This window comes from Acartia tonsa, chromosome 1 (genome assembly GCF_053477335.1).
Source record: "Acartia tonsa isolate MP-2025a chromosome 1, ASM5347733v1, whole genome shotgun sequence".
Classification (NCBI taxonomy): Eukaryota; Metazoa; Arthropoda; class Copepoda; order Calanoida; family Acartiidae; genus Acartia; species Acartia tonsa.
This window is the reverse complement of record NC_137260.1, coordinates 32,570,417-32,598,080: the sequence shown is the minus strand read 5'-3', so window position 1 is coordinate 32,598,080 and position 27,664 is coordinate 32,570,417. Positions and strand designations below refer to the sequence as shown.

General features: G+C 31.5%; 2 protein-coding genes across 2 annotated transcripts; one reads left to right on the top strand and one right to left on the bottom strand.

Moving 5' to 3' along the window:
* The first annotated feature begins 80 nt into the window (after positions 1–80).
* Positions 81–16,374, top strand: LOC145330539 (uncharacterized). The gene is made up of 20 exons (XM_080175164.1): positions 81–827; positions 1,266–1,356; positions 2,913–2,975; positions 3,396–3,472; positions 4,046–4,096; positions 4,239–4,337; positions 4,862–4,961; positions 5,564–5,705; positions 6,388–6,432; positions 7,029–7,155; positions 7,602–7,656; positions 8,687–8,785; positions 9,178–9,288; positions 9,607–9,682; positions 10,933–11,031; positions 11,717–11,806; positions 12,029–12,081; positions 12,579–12,747; positions 13,988–14,054; positions 14,261–16,374. The coding sequence occupies exons 1-20, from the start codon at positions 766–768 to the stop codon at positions 14,379–14,381; spliced, it is 1,797 nt and encodes a 598-aa protein (XP_080031290.1). The 5' UTR covers positions 81–765; the 3' UTR covers positions 14,382–16,374.
* LOC145330561 (putative phosphate permease HI_1604) lies at positions 16,203–26,048 on the bottom strand. Its single transcript, XM_080175183.1, has 14 exons — positions 25,771–26,048; positions 24,331–24,434; positions 23,747–23,821; positions 23,049–23,178; positions 22,389–22,492; positions 21,876–22,101; positions 21,371–21,435; positions 20,944–20,998; positions 20,245–20,388; positions 19,710–19,843; positions 18,859–18,950; positions 18,382–18,488; positions 17,670–17,890; positions 16,203–17,309 (listed from the first exon to the last, which is right to left on the bottom strand). Exons 2-14 carry the CDS (start codon positions 24,422–24,424, stop codon positions 17,221–17,223), a joined length of 1,536 nt encoding a protein of 511 aa, XP_080031309.1. The 5' UTR covers positions 24,425–24,434; positions 25,771–26,048; the 3' UTR covers positions 16,203–17,220.
* Positions 26,049–27,664: the final 1,616 nt, after the last annotated feature.

The following is a 27,664-nucleotide window of genomic DNA, read 5'->3' as shown; positions in this document are numbered from 1 at the left end:
TTTGCTTTTCTTGTCATGATTATGCGGCAACTCCAAGAGGGTGAAAATTGAACTTGAAATTTTTAAATCTAATTTTCTCAAAAAGATCCCGCTGAAATATTTTGGTTTTACATGGAATCATCATGGTTTTATGTCTAATTTCACCATACATAGGTCCCAGAGCTCGGCACTTACTTTTGTCTTGATTCAATTGTAGCTTGGCGTGATAAAAAAGGTCTGTCCGTATGTCGATCTGTAATATCAATGAAATGTTACTTATTGCAACATAGAACCAAGAATTTAATAAACAATGCTTGTGACTGTTAGTTAACATGGATTTATGTTGTATGATAGAAATCTGGCCGGATATTCGGCCCAACCCTAAATATCCAATATTAAAGCTGTAACAGGCAAACAAACAAAAAATATCTTTATATAACATTAAATTTTATATTTGTTAACGATTTCCTTGTCTAACAAATGGATATAGGATATATACGTGGATATATTGACAGGGCAAAATTTGTCGTTAATCCAGTAAGAGGGGGGAGTATCGTTATTTAAAGCCTGCTGCAAGCATCACTTTATCAGAGTACATGAAAATCTAGTGCAACATATCGATTTGTCTAGTTCATTGACCATACTAACGATTTTAAGCATGAATTTCTTAATTAATATTTCATAGTGTACCTTGCTTTTTTATACATTATTTTCCTCATTTATTTGAACTTGCAGGATATTAAAATGTTTTTATATGAATGAAATGTAAAATTCTTATCTGTAAATATGGGGTTTGAGGATCAATTTCTTGGTTGCTCCCAAGATGTTCTTACTAATACACCGCAAAGGTATTTAAAGGATTATTTTTAACATTAATAGGTATAAATTTATAAAAATAGAATACAATTTTATTTCCAGTATGTCTTTAAAATTTTTTTTGTCAGCTGGATAAAAACCGGTTCGAGCCAGCCCGATAAATCATGTATCGTATAGTATTGTAGACAATTTTTACAAATTTTTTTTTTGTTGCTCCACACATTCGTCCTCCTCGAGTCCAATAAAACTGGTTTTCATCTGTCTATAATACGATGATATATATACATAGTTATTCCCGATTATAATTTCTGCGTCATTGCCTTGTGTCGAGGGTAGTGCGAAGCGCCTAATTTTCCTTACTTATCCTTTGATAGCAATTAATGGATAGAGAATCCATTTTTTTCTCGAGTCAAAAAGGCAAATAACACTGACAAAGTATCAAAATAATATACCTACATATTTTTTTATAGCGAGTTCTGTACAAGTGATAATTGGCAAACTGCGGTTATTTACCTCGCTGGGGAATTACAAAAGTTTGGTCTCCCCTCTCCTTGCACAAGGGTAAGTAAAACTAAAAAATGACTATTTAACGACACAATAAAAACTGTCCCGAATTTGTATTAATTTTGAGGAACACGATTCCAGTTACGTCATATTTTTCTTTCCCGAAAAAGGGAAGGGGGAAAGAAAAAAAAGGGAAGGGGGGAAGAAAAAAGAGATGGGAGAAAAGGGGGTTTTCCCCATCTCTTTTGAAGAGATTTTCTTCCCCCCTTCCCTTTTTCGGGAAAGAAAAATATGACGTCACTGGAGTCGTGTTCCTCAAAATTAATACAAATTCGGGACAGTTTTTATTGTGTCCAATTTAACCTCCTAGCGGCAATGCCCCCTTTCTCCTAGAAGCCTCTAAGGCACTTGAGCTGGTCTTGGATCAACACCATGTCAAAATTAAAAACTGCTGCTATGTCAGATTTGCGACATTAATAGTTAACGAAGGGAGAATGTCTTGTCCCTAAAAAGGCGCAACTCATTAAATGCACATTGCATATATGACTTTCAATCAAAGGTGGTACAATCAAAGTGTTTGTTGTCTGTGGGGTTTACCCTACTCAATACCATTGGCGATTAAGCGCGTTACATAGCGATTCACACGCAGAGTTCAAGGGCGTCCAAGCTTTTTCATTTGGGAGGGGGGGGGGTAATCTTTACATCATATAGGCAAGGACGTCCAAGCTTTTGAAATTTTTTTTTGGAGGGGGGGGCGGTAAAAATTCATACTTCAAAATTTCTTTTTTTTTTGGGGGGGGGGGGTTATCAGCCCTTTACCTCCCACCCCAATTGGACGTCCTTGGTAGAGTTCATTGGTTCAGGGTGGCGCGGAGAGGACTTCTACCCGAAGCGTCATTTAGCCCCCGAGAGGTCAATGATCAGACAGACAACTTTTTATTAATGGCATTAAGTCAGGGCATTATCGTCTGTCCATCTGTCTCAAGTATTATGCTTTGCTTGTACAGGGTGCGTCACATAAATCGGGACATTTTTAAAACGGCCATGGCGCGAAAACTACTTGACCAATCAGAACGTTTAACCACATTATAAAAAGCTTTGGCAATGACAATTTTGCACATATAATCCTTGGGAGGCGGATAGAAACGGTGATTGAGGCTGGCGGCGATTTTATTGAATAATCTACTAGTCATATACCTATTTTGCTTCCCAGATTTTAAAATTCAATAAAATCTTTAGAATTGAGGATTTAATGTTCATTTCTTTAAAAATTACAAATTTCCCGATTTATATGACGCACCCTGTATTTAAAGTTGAACATTTAATTATAGTAGCACTTCTACTCTTTAATTATTGCCTGTCATTCTGTATATTTAATATTTTATACAACTTCTGTGTGTTCCATTTAATTAAGCACACATTTAAATAATTTACTATTCAACAGACAATAACTTTATTTCTGTTGTCTGTCAAATCATTTTTAGAAATATAAATACATATGTCAGTATCAGGAGAAAGTATACTTGATGACGTTTTTACGATGGTGTTATCTACTACGGCGTTTTTTTACGATGACATTTCTTAAGACATACCATTTGTTTTTGTTGGTTTAGGGAGAAGGAGAGGACTCTCATGCAAGTCTTGATGTCATTGCTCTTGTTAACTCTTGCTGGCAGGTAACAGAAATGTTTTACTTTTTATCAGGGCTCGGCAGCCGCGCATAAGCTGCGGCTAAGCTTAAAATTTAAAACCGGTTAGATGGTTTACAATTTTTTTTCTCGAAAGGAGAGATTGCAATATTTGGATCAGGTTTAGAATTCCAGCTCATTTTTAAAATTGTAAAAAGTTGCTAACAGGGGGCTACCGATCCCTGCCTTCACCTTATATCTGAAGGGTTTATTATTAGATGAGAAAGTAGGACAAATGAAGTATTTCAGAAAAAACTTACCTTAACTCTGACTCTTCGGGGCTAACAAAACTTGTTTTAAATTATTTTTTTTTTATTTTTATATCCGCAGAAAGTTATACGATGCGATAAATAACTGTTAATTGAATATTTTTTTTAATTATATACATATAGTTAATACACTTTTTAGTTAATACAATTATACAGAAGATCCCAAAAGACTGTTATAGAAATGGAAATGATGTCAAAGAAAAATGAAACAGAAATGTAAGCATATTAAATTTTCTCCCCCCCAAAAATGTTAGCTTCAGAAATAGAGTTTTTAGGCTAACACGTAGCTCGTCGTCGGGAAGGTGAGGAGTCCGAATGTTGACTCAACACAGCATCATAACTAAAGGCGTTAAATATTGTTCTTACTGCTGCTATGTCATGTAACACATTATAAAAAGAGAAGGGTCCAAAACAGTCGCAAACCATAACTCACAGTTGGGCCATGTAAACAAAGAGTTGGTTGTCTTAGTTATCCTTGGTTGTTGTACCTGACATTAAAGTGACATGGACAGCAGCCCCGCCCATGTGAGGTAATTGATAGGTAGGAAGGGCCCTTATGTCAAATACAAGCATCATTCGAGGCTAAATATGGGGAATTAAATTATGTACTTTAGCTCATGATTAATTTCTTTATTACATCAATTTGTGTTACTTTGACTTTAACAAAACAGTTGATATATAAGCCAAAAGCTTATTTCCACAGGGTTTTACACACCTGAAAGAATAGTTGAAAAATAATGTGCTTCGCACGCCCATGGACTCACCATTATATTCAAACTCTTATTTTAGGGAGCGCTTATTAGTAACTGCTACCAAGCAAAAAGAAGCCATACATTTAAGGTAATTTCGGAAATGTGAATTTTGTTCACAATTAGTATTTTATCTTTCATACAAAAGAGTTCGACTTATTTTATTAAACAGTATGCATTACTATAAGGCATAATCTTCTTTGCCAAGTTAATTGATCTTATTTCATTGCTAGAGAACGTACAGCTGCAGAAAGTAGTGAGAAGGAGAGACAAGCCATGGAACAACTTGAGGCTGGCAATATCAAATTAAAATCTGCTAAAGAAGAAAGCAGGTAATTTTAAAAAGCACTAGCGGCAACGCCCATAACACCAAGGGGCTCTGTATGCGAAGGAGCCAAGAGATGCTAGATAAATAGCTTAAAACCATCTTAAACTCTAAATCTTTTTTAAAAATAGCCTAAAACGATCACAGGGCCCATGTGAAGCTTACATAAAAAAAGGAAAACCCTATCAGTTATATAATAGGATTACTATCTAGTGGGACGATGTATACCTGTCTAGATAAAGCTTCAGATTCATTTTTTTCAGCCACATATCCTTCTTCTGATTTTTGTCATAATTTGCCAGATTTATAAATCTGGCATAAGGATCTGTATAGTTCGACTGTTCCAGAGGCTGTTGACACTGAGGTGTGATAAAATACCAGAACAGTCAAAAAAAGATGGGAATTAGTGTGACTGAAGTCACATGCAGTGTGATGTGGATTTTTATCCATAACAGTTTGGGATCTGTATGTTCCATTGCAATATCTTTAGCTCCAAAATATTCTTTATATATTCTTTTTTTTAACATTCAGAAAGCTTATGTGTGTTTTACTACAAAGAGAATCCAAATACAGCCATGAAATACGTAGAACAGAGCAAGAAAATACGAAACTAAAAGAAAGATTGCTCAAGGTAAACAATTAAGAACCCGTTTTAAATTTGAAAAAAAATATCATTGTCATGCTATTGTTGTAATTATTTTTCTAGTGCAATGTAGATTCTAAACCGATTAATATTAGCTGGATTAGAACCGGTTCTCAGCATAGCTTTGGATATCAGACAATTTTCAACGGATTTTAAAATAAAAATCATAAAGTTTATACCATCTTTCATTTTAATATCCTAGGAAAGCTGTCTATTTTATGATGCTATAAGCAGCTATCAAGAGTTACTTATCCTTTTTATAGTAGCGAAGCTATTGTAAAAGACATCCGTGCATTCTTAGTTTAATTATACATATATTCCTGATTTTTTTATATGTTAATGACTTACATCTTCAAGAGAGGTAGACTAAAAACTATTTGAATAATATTAAGATTTTTTTAATTCCTAGTTGTTCTTAGGATTGTATATTTGAAGATAAAAGGACATGCTTAATTGCTGAATTAAGTTTTCTTTTGAAATTATTTCATTCAATTCCACTCTTTATATTTCTTTCGTGATATCATAAATATTTTTGTGCTTCGCTTCCTATGGACGTTGTCATCATTTTTTAAAGAATTTTTTAATTGAAGGTATTAATGGAAAAGAGAGATGGGCGAGGAACAGGAAACTTTCTAGAATTAGATGCAGGTATTGGGAAAGGAAATCATCCTGGACGGGGGAAATGGTCAACTTATGGAACTAAAGATGAAGAAGTTATAACTAAAGTTATGGGTAAGTTGAATTTTATATTATCTATAATAACAAACTCAAAAATAAGTTTAATGTTTAAGTCTCTCAATTAGTTAGAATTCTTTGTAAGGGTTCATAAACTTTATAAAAATTTAATGAATAAATGAAGAATTTAAAAAAAATTTATGTCTCAACAACTCTTTTACTGCTCAGACCCAATTACAAGAAACAATAGCTAATCATTCAAAGTGTATGTCATTTAGTAATTATTTTGTGACTCTTCAGTGTAAGAATATATACATAAATACTGATTTAAATAAAAACAAATATTTAATGTGATGACCCTTGAAAAAAAGATGTGAATCAAAAATAATTGTTGTATGTTTTAATTTTTATTTAAAGCTTTCATTACAAGGATTTGGAAGGTAGGATCTATTCTAATCATCTCCTAATTCAACATATTCTAGTGTAGTTAAAATTAAATGTTTATTGTACTAATATTCCAAACAATATATAGAAATACCTAAATATATGTAATTGTAATTAATTAAAAGGTTATGAATAAGCAGCTAATAGAAACCCTAATAATGCTAATGGACAATATGCATACTCGCCTTCTGCCCCTCGGTGCTAACAAATCCAGTTTTAATCTTAAAATTTTCTATTTTATTATACGTGGAAATCTGTCTATAATACGATGTGATAAATAAATATCAAATTTTAGAAGAGCTAAACTATCGAGATGAGATGAAAACTGAGGCTATTAGAGGTACACTTGATATTAACTATCATAATTTTAAACATAAAGGGTGTTTTATGAACATAAAAATTTACCATCATCAAAAAATAATCATTAATACTTCATTTTCCTCCCTGTCTTGGGAAGTTTTATATCAGAAAAAAATATCAGCACAATTTTGTAAGGACATCCAAGTTTTTTTATGAACATTTTAATGACTGCAAGGAGCTTTGAAGAGGAATCCTATATATAATTGCAACATGTAAGCAAGATGCTGTGTTTCCAAAAAGAATTGTCTTAAAAATGCTGAATTTATCATAATAAGTAAGGAAAATAAGAATAGAGCACGCAAAAAGGATAGCCATTCTAAAACAATTGTCTTAGGATAATGTTGTATAAAACTGTAAGAGATTCTCAAACACTTAAAGGAAACAAGATTTTATGGTATAAATAATTGAAAATAGGGGACATTTTTTATGATAGGGAACTTCTCAAGTCGAGAAATTAAATCATTTGTTAATGAACAATATATCTTTTAATGGTAAGAAAAATAAATTCAGCAATACTCTTATTTTATTTTAATTTTAAATTATTTTTATTTCTATTGATTCTAATTTTATTTTAAGTTCTGAGGGAATCTGTTTTCATTATGTTTGAAACCCTACAAAACACTCTCCAAAATTTGTGTGTTGAATTTCAACCCATATATTTACCAATGGATGTAGATTCTGAACAACTAATATTAAGAACAAGGTCAGCTATGAATATTGCATCATTATATATTGTGCTAGTTGAATCGATATATTATTAATTGGATGTTACTCCAGATTTTCATGTAAAATATTTAAGTAGTACTCGCAGCTGGCTATAATAACGACACCCCCATCCACCCTCTTTACTCTACTGAATAGACGAACTGGTCAATAAATGTGGTCCAAATTAACAATCTAGTTTCCCCTGTCAATACATTCACGTATTCTATAGTCATTGCTAGTTGATACAGCAGCATCCGTCCTCATCGTAATAATCACCCTTTTTTACATTAAATTTTAAATTTTTCTAAAAGCCGTTCTTATAGACATTTTAGGGAGTTTTCATGTGTAGTAAACGTCACACTTCTTTAATATTTGATACTAAAAACTATTTCTATTGAAAGATTTAAAAATATATAAAAGTTTTATATTTTTGTTTTTATTTAGAAGCTTATGTGACTTATTAAATGTATCTTTATCTGGATGTAGACTTGCTTATCAGGTTAAGTTTAAATTTTTAAGACAAAGAATTAAAACAAATTATGTTACATTTGTTTCTGATACCATATTTTGCTCATCATATCCCATTCAACACAAATTTGCTGTGTGTAGCTCTCTGTGGGTTTAGCCTGTGTCATTTTCTCCTTTTTAGTAGAAGCGATAAAATTGGTCAACCCTAGCATTACAGATAGAAGGACAAACAGACATGGACACTTGTGGAATAGCCTAACTACTAAATTTTTTAGGATCCGTCAAGTTGGACTCCTTGATTAAATAATTGTAGTTATTAAGATAGACCATTGTTTAAAAAATGAACTGATATTAATTTATGTAACAATGAAGACAACATCCATAAAAGCGAAGCTTTAAAATAAAAAAGAAGGACAAGCGACCAATAACTCTTGTGGAGTATCAGAAGTCTAAACAAAATTGTACATAAATTTGGTGAAAAATGCTTAAATACGTGATATAAGGACATAATTTAATTTTTATAATTTTGTTATAGAGATGTTAAAAGCTTTGTTATAATTAGGGTCGGTCCGTCCGTCCGTCCGTAACGGATAGCTTTTTTTGTCAACAAAGTATAATGTTATAAGCGAAGCAACTCTATAATCAAGTCCTAAATATGTAAGCATGTCCCAAAACATTATCCTGTATAAAGCAGTTTTTCAACAAATTTACTTACAAGTTTGCTTTGATTCTTATACATTTATATTCTGATTATTCAGATCTGACACTATATAAATGTTCATGTCCGTTTGTCCTACCGTTTCAGTGCTTTGCTTTTATGGATGTTGTCATCCTTGTTTCGCTAATAATTTTGCAAGAAAAATTTGCCAAAAAGTTATTTCAAATGGACGTATGGACTGTCTGGGAACGGTTATAGAGTTTCTACGCTCTCAAATCCGTACATAACTGTTATATGAATCATCATTTTTACGGACAGGCGGACGGAACGACCCTAATTATAGTAAAGCTCTGCTTTGGAAAGTATCAGCCAAGGATGATAACTATGCAAAGGTCTGATTTAGGTTGAGGACAAAGACAGAGAATTCATGTTGATGCAAGAGAAACTTTCTTTGTATGAAAATATTTTACAATCATTTGAGGCAAATGAATCATATGAAAAGGTAGGTAAAAATTTATTCCTAGTAAATCAATCTTTCATGATTTGTGTACTCTGTTGCATTTTCAATAGATTATTGACATCTACTCTTCTGGTCCGTCGGATGGTCTTTAATGATCTGGGGGACATAGAATTCCTATATATGTAATGTGTTTTTCTTAGCTTTTGTGAGTTAAACTTGTGGCTGTGCCCCTAGCATCTGGGGACTTTACATTCAAAGATTTTTAAAACATAGCCTGAAACCAACACAAGAATTAAGTTTTAAAATAAAATAGCCTAAAAACCAATCTTTGACCTATGTTAAGCTTCCCAAAAATGGAGAACTCAATCGGTTCGTGAAGATTCACCTGGACTTGTATTATATACAGCAACTTATCTTATCATTACCACTTTCAGGTCCTTCAGCAACTTCACGAAGGTGGATATCTGACTGGATTAGAACAAGAACGAGTAAATATCCAACTAGAGAAAACTAGACTCAGAAGAGAAAATGAGATGCTAAAGCAAGTAAGGAACGAACACCCCATAAGGTCTAGTCAAGGATGAGAAAGGTCATAGCACATAAAGATGTAATAAGATGTAGATATGAGAACAAAATGAAAAATAAACATTTCATGCATTTTTCTCAGAATAATGAAATATATCATGTATATATTTCATTTTATATATTATTTAATATATTTTTACAAATTGATTTTTAATTTCATAAATTACAATCATTCAAGAAGTTGTAAATAAACAAGACCGAAAACGATAATAGCAAGCATGGATAAATTTAAAAGTAGATTTGTATAAAAATACGCGCTAAAATAGATTTCTTTTTAGTCCAAACGAGATATGGAGAGTACCCGAGAGGAAATTTTAGGATTAGATCTTTTTGTGTTACCTGAACAATCTCAAGGAAAGCAGAGATATTTATCGCACAATAGACAGTTTTCCGGGGATATTAAAATTTAAAATGTAAGATTAAAACTGTTTTTGTTTACCCCGAAGGGACGAAGGCCCTTGCTAACAAAATTGGTATTAATCTTAAGATTTTAATTCTAATTTTTGAGGAAAATTGTCTTTATACGATGTTATATATGACTTTTTCAGTATGGCTGAGAACCAGTTCACGCCAGGCTACAATTGAATCAAGACAAAAGTAAGTGCCGAGCTCTGGGACCTATGTATGGTGAAATTAGACATAAAACCATGATGATTCCAGGTAAAACCAAAATATTTCAGCGGGGTCTTTTTGAGAAAATTAGATTTGAAAATTTCAAGTTCATTTTTCCCCCGCTAGAAGTTACCGCATAATCATGACAAGAAAAGCAAAAATTATTAATTTTAAATTTTGAACAACTTTTCTTTTATAAAGTTCTTCATAAAACCACTCCTGAAGGGGGTTTATTAATGGCCATTTTTATCAGTTGCTTTGCTAAGGTCACGGAAACTCAGCCTCAAATAAAACATATTTAGAGAGGTTTTATGAAAGATTTCATAAAAGCAAAGTTGTTTAAAATTTTAAATAAATAATCATTGCTTTTCTTGTCATGATTATGCTGTGACTCCTTGCGGATGAAAATTAAACTTGAAATTTTCAAATCTAAATTTCTCAAAAAGACCCCGCTGAAATATTTTGGTTTTACCTGGAATAATCATGGTTTTATGTCTAATTTCACCATACATAAGTCCCAGAACTCGGCACTTACTTTTGTCTTGATTCAATTGTAGCCTGGCGTGAGTTCTAACATAGCGGATATCAATTGGTTTCGAAGATATACTGGAAATAAATTTCTTTTTGAGAAAAAGGCTAATCATTTTTACCTTTTCCACGAATTCCAACTATTAAAAACCTTTCTCATCATTTAAATGTCCCCTAAGATATTTAATAAAACAATTGTTTCCAAAAAAATTGTCTGTCAGTCTCATATTTTGAAATTTGGCATATCTTATTTAAAAGTTTGTGTCATGGTCATTTCGATTGCTTTTCAAATTTTCCTTAGTCAATTAGAAAATTGTTTCCTATCGTTCTATGGGATTAATATGACTGTACTCGAAAAATAGTCTAAGGCTTTAGGAAAACTATCCTTATCTTAAAATTGTCTGTACGATGTAAGTTAAATGTTGTAGCAATTTCGTTTATGGTTATGTCTGCTGTGTGTTCAGTACCTCCTATATTGAGTCTGCCAAGACAAAAAGTAGAAAATCTTCCTTCCTGGGCTCTAGGACCTGTAACAATTACACCAATGTCTTCCTTCGCTACAGGAAATTATAGATCTTTATACTTAAGTTATAGTCTTAATGAACCTATAATCCTCTGGGAAATCAACCTTTAGGCTTAGTCATATAGCTGACGCGCGGCTGATGAGCCCTGCAAATAATTAACTTAATCTTTTTTAACGTTATTCACATATTTGAAGAAAAAAATGCATATTTTGTTTCATACGTTGACTTCTAACTCTTCAAAAAAAAAAAAAATTTAATTTTTACCTGTACAATTACATAGAGGACCTGGAGGCCCGCAGCTCCTGAACTTGGAGGCCTATCCAAAAAATCTTTAAACTTGGGAAAATCCATCATATAAGAATGATTTTATCCCTAATAACCTATCCTCTCAGTCCAAAGATAAAGCCTATACTCACTGTTTACGCAAATGTGTCAAAACTTCCCCCCCCCCCCATGATTTAGAGGGGAAATGTTTTGCTTCTATAACGGATTGATTGATTAACTTTGTAACCTGTGAATACACCTAGGTTATTAAGGATCAAATTTTATTCTTAAGATTGATTTCAGGGATTTTTAAAAAGTTTTGGTTCTAGGTCTCCAGGTAGCTTTAGGTGACCCTTTCACGGGTTTTTTAGCTAAAAGTTTTACACAATACAATTATCACAAGTTGTATTCCTTCATGTCAAATCCTTTGGAATTAAAGATTTATTATTATTGTAAAAAGAGAGTGGACCTGGTATTGTTCTTGGATATTCTGAGAATTACAGTGGAAATTTAGCAAGAGGAACAAACTCAAGACCAGCATCTCGGCCGGGTATTAATCTAAAGTGTTTATGCAGCAAATACAGTTCTTATAGCTTTAACTCAAATCAATAATCATATTCATTGACATTTTTCTAATTATTTATGCGGTTGCTTATTTTATCACTGTAAAAGCTGATTTGGTATTGATAAACAGACTGTACAAGTTATAATAAACATTGAAAAATTACCTATACCTGCAATTGTAAAGCTAAAATAGTTTTATATAATTTAGGTTCTCAGCCTGGAAGTCGAGCTCCAAGCTTAACAAAGGAACTCGTTAAGCAGGTAGAAAATAACATATACCTTTTTATGGACGATAGCCGTGTCTTACCAAACAAATAACTCTAATAACGTGAAACTTGTAGCTAGCTAAAATAACGACCCCTAACCCACACAATCATCCTCTCCTCTCCTACTGAATTGACAAACTTACCAATAAATGATGTCCATGTTAGCAATCTTAATTGACGATAATTTTTCTCCTGTCATAATATCCACGTATATTCTACATTCATTACCAAAAAGTTCAAAATTCTAACAAATTTGGATGCTAATTAAAAATTTTCAGTGAAATATTTGAGAAAATTGCGTTTAAAAACTTTTAACACCTGGAGTTGAAACACAACTTGTCAAGCAAATATTATTCTTTTATAATTTTAATCATCATTCAGTAAATCATCTTAATCTATCAACTCTAAAGAAGTTTATTAACCCAATTAAATGCTTTACTAATATCGCAAAAGTTCAGTATTCAATTGATCCTTTAATGTTTATGTACTTAGGTGAAAGGTAAAAGTCCAGCAGCGTCTCTCATAAACCGGAGGAATGGTCGGCCAAGTACGGATGGAATGTCAAGTATGGGTAGGAAGTCTCGACCCAAATCAGCGAACATATCACCTGCTCGCAGCTGTAATAGTCCAATCAATATACCTTACAGACAAAAATCAGTAGGTAAATTACTTTTTACAATGAAAATTCAACGTGTTTAAAATAGATGTACGGACAATCTGGTATCGATTATAGAGTTGCTACGATTTCTATATCTTACCTAACTAATACAGAAATCACCCACCATGTTAAGTATGAAATCGATTGTACATACCTCAATTATCGAAATAAGCTATCCTTTCCGGACGTACGGATAGACGGAAGGACTGATCCTAATTATGTCAATGTAAAATATAGATATCTGAGATGGGTTTTTGAAAGATGCCGCGTTTTTTCGACAATTTTTTAGACATTGATTGATTGAACGAAGACGATGAAATTTCAACATAGAGTATACAACATAAGAATTCAAAATTTTAAAATTATTATTTTAGCCATTTGTAAGAATTCAAATATTAAAATGTCTAATACAACTTAAATCCATTTTCGCTGCATATTTATTAATGCATCTTTTTAGAGCTGTGTTAGACATTATACAAATGGCTAAAATAATAATTTAAAATTTTGAATTCTCAAGTTGTTTACTCTGTTAAAAACCTTATTTCATCTTGAAGATCAATGCCCCGTACGATTTTAACAGAGTATTCCACTTGAGAATTTAAAATTTTAAATTATTATTTAAGCCATTTGTATAATGTCTAACACAGCTCTAAAAAGATGCATTAATAAATATGCAGCGAAAATGGATTTAAATTGTCTTAGACATTTTAATATTTGAATTCTTATGTTGTATACTCTGTGTTGAAATCCCATCGTCTTCGTTCAATCAATCAATGTCTAAAAAATTGTCAAAAAAACGCGGCATCTTTCAAAAACCCATCTCTGTATAATTAATGGATTGTTCAGTAAGATATATAAGTTTTCCGGAATTTTAAAGTTAGGGGGAGATTTGAAATCTGCATAAAATTTTGAGGATTTTTTATGAAATTCGTTTTTTCTATAATTCTTTATCTAAAAGCGGAAATGCAATTTAAGTTAATTAATTTTGGCATCTGTGATTGGTGCATTTAAAAAATCTGCGCTCTGATTGGATGGCGTACATCATTCAACCAATTAGAGCGCAGGTAGTTTAAAATCCACCTATCCTATTGGTCAAAATTAATTAACTTAAAATGCATTTCCGCTTTTAGATAAAGAATTACACAAAAAACGAATTTTATAAAAAATCCTTAAAATTTGATACAGATTTCAAATCTCCCCCTAACATTAAAATTCCGGAAAACTTATATATCTTATTGTTTAGGTCCTTCACCTAGTCCTGGGATTCTTAGCAGTGATAATTCTCGTGGTAACTATTCCTCCTATACAAGGTAATTTTCAGTCATCCATAATAAAAAAAGTTTTTTTATTGTTGAACTAAAAGATTTCGCCAGTGGGTTGGACATTTCATGTATGTATATTGTATGAGTCAAATTTTTTAATATTTCCCCCATCCTCTTCAAAAGCGAACCTGCTAAGGGTTTACTTAATTTTAAAATTAGTTTCCTAATGCTCATTGTACATAATAATTTTGTAGGTCATTGCCCAGAAACCAACTAAATTTAAAACCTGGCCAGGGAAAAAGAAGAAGTGGAGTTTGGAGTAAACCACCCACTCCAGGTCCATGTACACCAGGAGCAAGTGATAGTGAACAATAGTTACTAAGCCTCTTCATAACAGGGACGTCCAAGCTTTACAATTTGAGGCCGGTAAAATGAGGGGTTTCAAACTTTGGGGATGGTAAACAGCCCTTTACACCCACCCTTGGACGCCTACAGTTCATGAACACTTAAAGCTAATCAAAGGGAATTATTTTGGCTTCATGAACTTTAAGTTAGTGGCAGTTTAGTCACCAAAATCATATATTTCAGGACTATTTATTGAACAATATCATATTAAACAATAGTTACTATGTTCATGAGCTAGATGGAGAACTTGACAGATTCTAATTTTCATAAGGTTTAGAAAGACTCAATCTACCTAATGACAATCTTATGTATAAATATTGAAAGTTAACTTCAAAGTATTTATTCGTTATTTAATTGTTTAGTTTATAATAAAATATATAAGAAAAAAGCAGAAAAATACTGGATACTAAAAAGAATATTTATTTATATGAGTGTAAGAAAATTTTATAATTTGTATATATTGCACATATATGTACTATGCTAATGAATATATTATTCAGAGACAAGGGACCAGGATTCTGACGATCAATTCTATGTGAAAATTTTCCCTCAAACACAATTCCTCCCCCAATCCTTCTTACTTATCCACTTCCCTTTAGTTACAGAACAAAACTAATTTTACGCCAAAATAGCGCCACATAAATATCAAAATTTTCAGCAATTTCAAATAGAATTAATTTGCAGAATCACGGCCCCTGACAAAGTGCAAGGTAACCAGTGACAGTGAGAATAATAATTTAATTTTAGTCTAAATGAATGATGATTTGTTGTAATTAATTCTAGTCATTTTTAATGTTATTTGTGTGAAAATTTTACATATTACTCAAATATACTTTTTCGAATTTTATCATTCTGCTACCCTAATTACTTTAGGGTCCTGAAATTCAAATTTTAGCTAGAAATTACTGGCTTAGAACCACCAGCCCTCTAAAAAATCAACAAATATCAGTAGCGAGGCAGTTTAAATGATTGTTGATCAATGTGCCAGTATTTAACAAATGATTTTATAGATGTAGGTACTAGAAGCTTTACTTTTGATTTTTCACATATTTCCCATATATATAATATATATATCTTTAGTGTTTCTTTTTATTAGACTGCTAAAATTTTTACAGTTAATACTGTCAAAATTAAGTTCCCCGTTGTTTGTGTCTATAAATGAAGGCACTAGTAATTTTACTTTTAATTAATATCTTTAGTGTTTTTTATGTATCAAATTTTAATTCGCCGTCGTTCTAAGGGATTTTTGAGTCTAAAGTTGATTTTAAAAAAATTCAGGATAACAGTGTCAAAAATTATATTTTTTGTCATTCTAATGGATTTGTGTGTCTATAAACGAAAGCACAAGAAGCTTTACTTCTAATTTTACCGTGAACTACAGTTGATCCTAATTTTCAAATATCTTAGCAGGTTTTATCTCATTTTGCAAATTTTTTGGAAATTTATGATAGATCTAAAGAATTTTTTTACCAAGGGTTGCTTAATTGTAGATAAAAGGGCCTGTAGCTAAAGCTATATTGCAGATGCAGTATAAAATGAACTTATGCTATTATTTCATATGATTCCTCTGATTTATTAGCATCCACTCTATATGTTACTTTTCTGTTTGTTTTCTTTACATTTTATATTTTATGGCTTCGCTACAAATAGATGCTATCATCCTTATCAAAATATAACTTAAAGGAAGCCTGCATTAAATACACCCCTCTAACTGCTGAAATACTATCTTAAGTAGACCCAAAACCGGTCTATTTTCTGCAGGCTTCCTTTAAATTGATAAAAAAAACATAATATTACAACTTTATTGAAACATTATATATATTTAACAAATTTTACAATGTTTGCAATTATATGAAAGGTTTTTAAGATGTGTAAGAATTTCAAATTTTCGTTCCTCTCAAAACACAGGTATAAATTTCAATAAATAGCGAATAGAGTCATAAAATTTAGTTTCAAAGAATTTTTTTTAGAAAAGTTATTTGGAAGCCCTTGATTAAGATTTTAACAAGTTTACTTGTTTGGAGAAAATCTTCCAAATTTTTTTTATTTAACCTCGCTTATAAAAATAAAAATTTTATTGAATTAACATGTATTAGCCAATAAATTATAATGCCTTTAACTATATTGTCAATAGGTATATCTATCTTATTTAACTCTTGTAATTCTAAAATTTCAAATGTTTTTTTTTATAAAATTTACATAAAATATACAAATGAAATTGGTATGGATGGTTTCTGGATCTGAATGAATGACACAGAAACATTTATAAGTTTCTGACATAACAACATGTATAAATAAATATCAAAAAGAGAAATATATCTGGAATGTAGCTTACTATCTTTTAAAAATAATAAAAATCTTTGATATTAAACAGGAGTGCGTTAATAGGGTTCGTTTAAGAGCGATGTCCCTCCCTCCTCTGGAGTCCAAAGCCGCCAAAATGACGTCCCCCCCCCCCCCCTTCTGTCATAACCAAAAAAGAGCCCAAAGGAAGCAGTTTTGTTTCAGGGAGGAGGAAAATTAGACAAAATACCCCTTCGCATGCCTGTTTAACATACAATATGAAATAAAAAATATCTATTTTATTATTTTGCTGTGCTTAATATTAAACAACACAAAAACGTGTTGAAGAGAAAAAAAGTAGTTTAATTAATGTTTGATTCAAAAATGTATAAAATCTTTTTAAATATAAAGTAGGTTTATATTATTAATTTCAAGAAAGCTTTTTTGAATTTTTAAAGTTTTTAAATCCGCGGTGGAAAAGGCAAAAAATAGCTTAAGAATGCAGAGTGTAGAAAGTTTATACTTATTACAACATTAATTTGTTGAGTATGAGGAAAATAACTGAAGAAAGACCCATAGAGGCAGGAACTGTCAATACCCAGGACAACAAAACACCTAAATGAATAATCATGATTATTTTTCATTTACAGTTGCCACATGAAATTAATTCGAGGCGTCATACAAACTGTTTTATTGTTTTATTTACAAATAATACAATTTATTTACATTTTAATGTGATTGTTTATTGGATGATAACAAAGTATCAAAAGACTTAAGTCATTGTTTTCAAACTTCTAAAAAAGGGCTAAAATTTGGCAGCTATGACAATTGTACAAAATTATGTTTTTTATAAACCTTCCCAGGACCTATTAGAAGCTATATTTGAAAGGAGAAACATATCGTTTCCGCTTTAAGCGAGATCCTTTGGTACAGACAGACACATAGAGATCCTAAGGATTAATTTAATTCAATTACCTATTAAAACTTTGAAGTTAACATATTTTAATGCCAACTTTGGTGAGTTTGTCTCAACAAGTCCCTGTACAAGGCCAGCACCAATGACACCACCAACTTTGCAATGAGTTGTTGATAGGGGAAGTCCAATAATTGTACCAACCAGGACAATCACAGAGGCCACCCACTCAACACAGAATCCTCTTGAAGAATTCATCTCTGAGATATTTGAGCCCATGGTTCTAAAACAATTAAAGGTCATTTTATGAACAATTTAACGCTAGGCAGAACTTACCCGATTGACGCCATATTAGAAGAGAATAAGACGTCAATCGGCATAGTTCGGCCAAATGTTTGTCCTTTTTTGAGCTGCTTCTAATTTTATCAATTAAGTTAGTTTAATCATATTGTTTTGTTCCTACAATGTCAAAAAATATACTCCCTGTAATCATGGTGTGGATTATATAAAAATGTAAATTTAATAAACAAACTGTGGTTTAAAGGTGTCCGCACACCAATAAAAATAAAAAAGTTTCACATTTCTAAACATGCATAGCAATTCAATATATTTAGTCTAACTTCTTTCACTGTGTGTCTATGATTATCTATGTATCTAATTCATATTTAATTATATACAAGAATGCGCATTTGCTTGTATGCAAACAAACAAATAACATTTTCGTCTTGATGTTAAAACATCCGATAAAATAAAAAGATATGTTTCTACTCTTACCTGATGACCCTGTGTCCAAACATGATAAATCCAGCAGAAATGCCAACACCACCAAGAAGAGCAATAGACCAGGGGGCTTTAGCTGCACCACTTTCAATCAAACCTTCCTGCAAGTGAACAATTTTTACCATTTTATATTTCTTTCATAGTGTTTGGGTTGATTTTTTAGTAGCCAATCTACTTTATAATTCACTTTGTCTGTCCGTCCGTCAGTCAGTCCATAACACTATGAGGGAAATAAGATTTTCTCTGCTGCTATTAAAGATAGACAGTTGAAAAGTTTAGTAAAGATTTCTATGACATTTACGCATCTAATCCATACATTGTTTTGTCCGTCTGTCTGTCAGGCATGCTTTAATTCTCTCTTCTTTTTTCTTTGTTATGAGATCTGAACATTTGTGCTCTAACTCACTTTGTCTGTTTGTCCATTATATGATCTTTTGTGCTTTGCGTTTAGTTGAAATAAATCGACTTTACCTGATACACATGGTATATAACAACAAAGGGTCCAATACAATTAGCAACATCATTGCCCCCGTGCACTAGAGAACTTGTCACTGCGGATAATACTAAAAAGAATACAATTAGCAACATCATTGCCCCCGTGCACTAGAGAACTTGTCACTGCGGATAATACTATAAAGAATACAATTAGCAACATCATTGCCCCCGTGCACTAGAGAACTTGTCACTGCGGATAATACTAAAAAGAATACAATTAGCAACATCATTGCCCCCGTGCACTAGAGAACTTGTCACTGTGGATAATACTAAAAAGATCAATAGATATGTGATTAATAAAAATAATTATAATTTGCATTATGAATTATATAAATATCCATTGCTAACGCATGTCTAATCAGCTACATAAGAAAAATAAGTCATACTATTCTGCTTATAAGAGAATCTTTAGTTTGTTTAACTTCAAAGAAAGTTGTAATTAAGTTTCAGTATGGCTTCGAAACTAATTAATATCCGCTGAATTAGAACCGGCACTCAGCCATACTGAAATCTGTTGGCAGGGGTAAATATTTTAATTTAAATTTTATTAAATATTTAGTATTAAAATTGCGCAAACATTTTTTTTTTTGGGGGGGGGGTGTCTACGGCACCCCCAGGGTAGAGGTAAATTTTAAATGGGGAGGGCGGTAAAATGAAAAAAAATTTGGGGGTGTCTACGGCACCCCCAAACTCGTTTGGGTGGATAAAGTGGGGATTACCCTCTTGGACGTCCTTGCCTTAAGCCCCTCGGGGCTAACAAATTGGTTTTAATCTTATAATATTTGAGTAAATCTGTCTATAATACTGTGCGACAAATAACTATTTACCTTGCAATGGTCTGAAAATTTTTGTAACTTCTTGTTGATCTAAAGATTCTTCAGTAACTTCAACATCATTATCAACTTCCTTCAGCTCAATATTTGGTTCTTCTTTGCTCAGTTTCTTAGCTTTCCAATATACACTAAAATTAACAGATTTGCAGTTTTTCTATTAATTTAAAAATTGTAATTACCAATTAATAACACTGATTTTTTGGTGAGAGTGAAGAAATATTTGTGAAATAATGTAATTTCCAGTATGGCTTTGAAATCGATTGATATCCGCTGGATTAGAACCGGTTCTCAGCCAAACTGAAAAATCACGTACAGCATCGATTAGAGATAATTTTCCGCAGATATTAAAATAAAATTTATAATTTTTATGCCAGCTTTTCATACCCCGGCCCATTGCTAAAACATTTAAAATCTTATATTTTTTTATATCCGCGGAAAGATGTCTATAATACGATGCGATAAATAACTATTGAAATATTAATCCTAAATCTTTTATGTAATTTCTGGAAGTATAATTATAAATATGTACCTGACATCAAAATCCAATGATAGAGTTCTTTTTGTATTCTTAATCATAGGCAGAAGTATAAAAATAGCCAAGATACTGACAACCAGGGCTACAGCAAGACCAGTTCCCAGGCTTATGTAATAACTGTGCTGCTTTAAATCTCCACTGAAAATAATTCATTATTTAAACTCTGTAATATTTTTAAGAGCATAACGGTTGTCTCTTTCGTTAATTTAAAAATGTTAGAATTGTCCTAGTTATTTAAAACTTTGCATGATAATTCTTATAACAAATAGGAAGCGTAGCAGCTCTATAATCTTTATCAAAAAGTCTTTACGTCCATTTAAAACATGTTTATTTTTAACTTTTTCGACCACAACTTTTTATATAATAAGTATTATCCTATTCATTTGAGTTTTGAATACTAAGTCAAACCCTAGATACGTCAAACGGAATAATGATTACAAGGACATCAATGTACAATATTAAAATAAAATCCTATAAAAGTATGTACTTTTAATATATTCTATAATTACGCAACAAATTTATGTACAATTATGTTTATACTTACAAATTAATGTTTTACCTATTCTGCTCTACAACAGTTAGTGTACGTTTGTCCTTTCTTGTGATTTTAGAGCTTTGATTTTAATGATGTTTAAATACTTGTTTTTATATACCAATAATCTCAAGGACCGTTTTCGGAAATATAATTTTTACCTAAAAATGGCATAAGCCTTATTTGTTTGTAACAGGATAAAGGTCACAGGAATTCCTAAAATATTATGATATAGTTAATTATCGCATCGTAAAGACAGGATTCAGGGGATATGTAAATGAAAATTAAAAGATTAAAAAATAATTTATTGAAAAAATAATAGAGTTCTAAATAGTAAATTAGATAAAAAAAGTTAGGGAAAATCTGGACTTATTATTGGCTAAAAAGTGTACACATTTTATTATGAATGGGCAGTTATTTTTTTCATTTCATCCATAAATACTTTGCTCATATTATTCAAAACAATCATATTAAACTAAATATAAATAAAACTTTGGTCTGCAAGAAATTACTTTTGAAGTTTGACGGATTAATTAGTCTTAAATACCATCAAGGGAAATAAATCTATTCATATATACGGCTACATACCTACAGCTAATCCAGTTATCAAACCGTATACAATTCTATTTCCAACCTCAAATGGTTTTCCACTTCTAAAATATATTTTATATTATTAGATACACAAATTTTAATTGATTTTATTTGTCTTCCTTAAAAAAAAAGGTTTGATAAGTCTACAAAAATGTGAATAATCAATGACCAAAAAATATTAAGTAATTCGACCAATCATATTTTAAGACAAAATTTATCGTTTATTTTCCGTGGATTTTAAATAAAAAATTATATGATTACAACCAGTTTATTCGTTTATTTTCCGTGGATTTTAGATAAAAAATTATATGATTACAACCAGTTTTGTAAGAAATCCCTGGCTAACAAAACTGGTATTATTAATCTTATTATTTTTATCTCAGTATTCGTGGGAAATTGTCTGTAATACGATGATCTATTAGATATTTCAGAACGGCAGAGAACCAGATTTAATCCAGCGGATATTGATCGGTTTCGAAGCCATACTGTAAACTTATATTACCTGATACAATATTTGTATAGAGGTCCATATAGCAGAGCAGTAAACATTACAGAGGCAATGATGGAGAAAAAGAGTCCACCAATAATTTGCATCAGAGTATCAACATCCTTCAGTCCATCAGCTCCCTTGGCAGTGAGGGTGAAGCCAAGCAAACCAAATATGATGCAGTGGGTACCAGAGACAGGCCAGGAACAAATAGAGGCAATTAGCTGCCATACACCACTAGCTAAATTAATTTGTAATTGGTAATTATAGTAATTATTATTTAAGTGTTGTCTATAGCTTAAGATTTCAGCAACTACTGAATTGATTAACTTTTTATGGAAGCCTCAAAATGGTCCCAAGATGGTTTTAGGCTATTTTATTTTTAGATTGAGAACTTTGGATTATTTAAAGCTATTTTTCTGCACTCTTATCTCCCATTTGAATATAGAGCCCCTAGAAGCGTATCCGGTAGTTCTTTATAATTAAAGAGATTAATTGTAAAGCAGAAAAAGTAGAAAGTGTCCTTACCCAGCATAACAGAAAGGCAGCCAATAGCTAATATTTTCTCCTGTTGTAGGTAGATATCAGGCTGAGTCTGGGTAAAGTTACTCATAATCCATTCTTTGTCAGATCTAAATTATAAACAAAATTAATGCATCATTCAAAGCTCCACAAAAAATAAACATTTTTTGTATTCAATATATATATATGTATTATTATTATTATTGACGTTATTTGCTGAATTGCAATGAATAGCAATTATAGCGTGACTATGTACACATTGTTTCATTATGAATGGAATTTTTAGATTTATTCAAGCTATGAATCATCAAAATATTTTGTATTATTGCGTTTTTTGTTTGTTTGAAATGGGGTTGTACCTTTCAGTGAAGCTATATTTATGTCTTTGTGATCTGGTTTATGATTATTTTTCAGACCTCACCCCCCACCCCTCCCCTATAGACCAGGGGCGAAGCTACTAGTCTATACTATATGTATTATGTATGTCCGTCTATCTGCAGGTTTGTTTGTTCGTCTGAAATTAATGATCTCGGTAACGCCGTAGCCATGACGCTGATGATTAATAACTATTGACAAGCTACAAACGTTTTGATGGACAAGAATTATTCAAAAACTTGTTATTAAAAGGAAAAGCTGTAATTTTATCTTGTAAATGAATAAATTCACCTATAAATATCAATGTTAACAATGCCACTGACGATCTTCTTGATGACATCCCCAGAGAGAAGGGTGCAGCCAACTATTTCCATGATAGACCCAAGAAAATATGCCCAGCCAAGACTCACAGTTTTGGCTCCTAGAAAAATGTACCACATATGAACATAACATAAATTAATTCCTGCCAATTGCGTGCACAGTTTGGTGCGGGAATGGTATTGGAACCCCTTATTTCAAATGTTGCAATAAATATTTTGGTAATTTTTGAGTCTAATTAGAGTCTAATTAGAACTTTGTGATCATGGAAAGAAAACGAAGTAGCGAGTTTTGTCGTATTTTCATAGTAGCTTTTCTCGAAGTTCTAGCCCCTGCGGTGGGCTCTAACCCTGAGGAGCAATCATTAACATTAACAAAGCATGGAACCTCTTGAAAAAAATTTAGAAAGTTTAAATTTTAATAAAATACATGGGGGAGGTTTAATAGAAATTAAATGTATAAAACCAAGGGCTCGGCAGCCGCGCATCAGCCTAGTATAAGCCTCAAATTAAAACCCGCTTTAGTGCAAAAAAAAACCTGAATAGATGGATTGTATGTTTAGGTACAGGTTCAGACATCTAGCTAGATTTTACAGTTATATTATGTCGATTTTACGCTTAAGGCTTACATGCGGCTGACGCGCGTCTGTCGAGCCCTGAATTAACACCTACCGACAGTAGTTCCCCATGAGTTGGCCGAATCATTCGCTCCTACAGCGAAACTGAGTATGAAGGAGACAATCAAACCTAACAACAGTTAATATATATATAACAACACTTTTGTCAAACTAGAATAAAAAATATAAAATAGTTTTAATCAAGATAAATATACAAACAGATTTAATGTAAAGATCATTGAGTTGCTGCGCTTTCTAAATTGTACTTAAATATTAAATTTTCTATCATGCAAACTTTTTATCAACGTTTGAACATGCATTAATTAACTATCAAAGCTATCTATTAGAAACGTTCAGACGGGCAGATAGGATCAAAGTGCTGAAACGATTTGCTTTCAACAAGTTTATATGATTTTATCAAAACTTAAAAGCAATTCATGCTAACATGTCTTAACAAGTTAAAATCAAATGGAAAAATCTATTTGTGTTACGAACGATTGACTGGCAAAACCAAAGTGTAGAAATAATTTTTTTCTAAAAGTTAAAAGCTATACATACAAATACTTTTTTTAACAAGTTAAAATCAAATGTAAATAGGTTCCATTTTTTATTCTTTTATGCAAATTTGTATAAACTAACCTGCAACAAAAATATTGAAGGCAAATTGTTCTCTAAAGAAGAAGAGAACCAGATTCCATACATTGTCCGGAGAAAGATATTCCGCCTCCAACATCTTATTCAGTCTAGAAATCAAAACAATCAAATAACTAGATGAATATAAATATATACATAAAAACATTTTGCAACCTTCATTAAAATCAAATGTGACTGTCTGAAGAAAAGTCTAATAAAATCATCTTTATGATTAAATCGCCTTTTTACAAATTTAATCAATGTATATACATATGAGGATTTTTATGAAAAAGATATTACTTTTTGACCAGGGACGTCCAAGCATTTTATTTTGAGGGTGAAATGTTCAAAGGTTTGGGAGAGGGGAAGGGAGGGTGTTGGTAATATAATGTATATTTTAAAATTTTGAGAGGAGTACAATAAGGAGTTTTAAAGTTTGTGGGTAAACATTAAACAACCTTCTCTCATCCTTCCTTGCACGTTTAGTTTTGTGACTTAATACAGATTGAGTGCGGGGGGGGGGGGTGAAACAGATAAAGGAAACTGAGGGTTAATTTCAATTATATTCATGCAACAAAAGTTTCATAGAAATCTAATATAATATTTTAAATTGGGGGTTGTGGGTTAATAAACCCTCCCACGTACTCAGACGTAAAAAAAACATAATAATAATAAAGTATTTAAGAAAAAAATACAAAACTAAAATTAGGACGAATCCCTGAAAAGTCAGGCATATAAAATAACTATATCGTTTTATTTGTGTATAACAAGTATTAACTAAACATTTTCCTATTACAAAAGGAAACAGCTTTGAAATAATTGGCTAAAGGAATGTGTACAATTTCTGCAAATTACAATGAAAAAGTTAAATAAGGAAACAAAAATAAATCACATGACGCTTCCAGAGACAAAATTTCTTAACCCGTATTTACGTACGCAATATTGGTAAAGTATAAAGGTAAACATTTAATGTTTATGTTATTAAATATCGATGAAAAACTTGAATGACACGAGAAAAAGTACTGATTGTCTTATTGCAGAGAGCTAGCTAGCTGGCCAGGTCTAGCGAGGTTAAGCAAAAACTCGTGAGTTAGGAAATATTTCTTTAGGAAAGCTAGCAAGTATCATGGGGTAAGTACGTTCCACTCTCATATGTAGACTGTTGTACATTCATGCAGAATGTCCAAAAAAATCTCACATAAAATTTTTATTTAAAAATGTCATGACCAAGAAATATTATTTCCTGAATGATACTGCATGATATTGTTACTAATCTGAGATCGATATTTCATTAAAACTATTTGCGTAAAACTTTTCCGTCAACTAAAGCATTATTATGATTGCTTATCAAAAAAGAGAATAATATGATAAAAAAAATGAAATTACCAATTTCCCAAATCTAGTTTAACTTTACAGAATCATAATATGATTATTAATTAAGTTTACCTGATTTTTAGAATTAAGCAGTGTTGACGTTAAATATTCCTATACAATACACAAACTAGCTTAGATTTCTTATTACAACATTTTATAATAAGACTTTTAGCTCTGTGTGAGGTCAAATTGGGTAAACTCTTATAGGGGTATGGAGAGATAGAAGCAACTAGAATGGAGTGGGGCGTATCAATGGGTCAGTGGAGTGGAGAGTAAAGTTAGTGCGTGCGGATGTTAATAAAAATACAAATGCAAAGACTTTTCACTGAAGGAACACTTCGTGATCAAGTCATGATTCATGTTACTTAAATGCTGTTCTGTGTCCTTTTTTTATAGCAAAGCTTTCTATAATTAAAGTATGTTCGTCCGCTCGTCACTCCACCGTTCCGTCAGTAATGGATAGCACTTTTCGTTCATTCAGAAATGTTAGAATTGCTTTATCGGTTTAAAACAGTTAGGTTCGTTTAGGTATCATATCAACTCTATAATTGTTACTTGAAAGTCCGTACATCTATTTAAAACATGCAGATTTTTTACTTTTTTGATAACTTTTTTGTACGATATTATTATCCTATTCGTCTGACTTTTGGAATAATGATTCTAGGAAAACTAGGTCTAATATTATAAGCGAAGCATCTCTGTAATCAAATCTCAACAATATAAAAGTATGTCCTTTAATTATATCAAGTATTTACGAAATTTTGTTTAGACTTACAAGTTCATGTTCTACTTATTTAGTTCAAGAGTTATTGTTCGTTTTCCTTCCTTCTGATATTAGAGCTTCGTTTTTGTGTATGTTATCATCCTTGCTTGTAAGAATTTATGAGCAAATATATATAGAAATGTATTGTTCAAACTATAAAGATAGCCTCAAATACAAATATACAGTTTGAAATCCTTCAACACTTGATTATAAAAACGATGATTAAATTACAAATAAGAACAATAGTAGCATATTCCTATATGTGTGTGTCTGTCTGTACCGTAGGATCTCTGTAACCGCTGAACCTATTTGCTTCTTCTTCACAGTGTAGCTTCTCATGGTTCAGGGAAGGTTCATAACTATTTTGGGGGAAAGTACCACTACCCTCCCAAGAGAAATAGCCCTAGAAAAAATTACTCCCCATAAAAAATTTCTTTTTCTTATAAGAACTACAATTGAAATAGTTTTGCTTCTAAAAAGTTATTGTTCTATGTTGGTTATGTAATAAACTGAGTTCTAATTTTCTCCTAATTTGATAGGTTTCGTGATTTTTTTCCTACGATTTGTCTAATAATTATCTCTATAATTCACTTTGTCTGTTAGTCCGTACGAGATTTACTCAGCTGATATTATAGCTAGATCTCCAATTTTTATATGTCAACATTTCCTTAAGGATTACAATTCAGCATATCCAATGATGTCCTTCATCCTTTTTTTATTGTTATTAATTTATTAATTGTTAAAGTGATTGAGAATCTAATTCAAAACTTAACAGTAGTTTAGAAGGGGTTAATATAAGCAGCATCGAAAGGCATTTTTTTAGTTTAGCCTCTTAATTTGATTTTTATGAAAAAAATATAAAAATTTTTTTTTGACTATTTCTCTTTAATTTTTTTTTGACAGTAAAATAACGGGAAAAATTTAAGATTATTACTTTTAAACAAAAAATCAAGAAAACTTATGTACTAGACGCTATTGGGTATAATATGGGCTTTCTTTTCAAATTGAAATAATGCGATAATATTAAATTCTTGCAAAAGAGATAGTTTTTTAGCATGTCTTTATTGCACTAAATTTTAAATTGGATGAGGGGTTAAAGGAAAATGCTCTTTTTATTACAAAATGGTGATTCTGACTTTTTCTAGTGGTTTTGTCTTAACAAAAAAAAACATTAGGATTTCATCATTTTTATATTAAATTAAT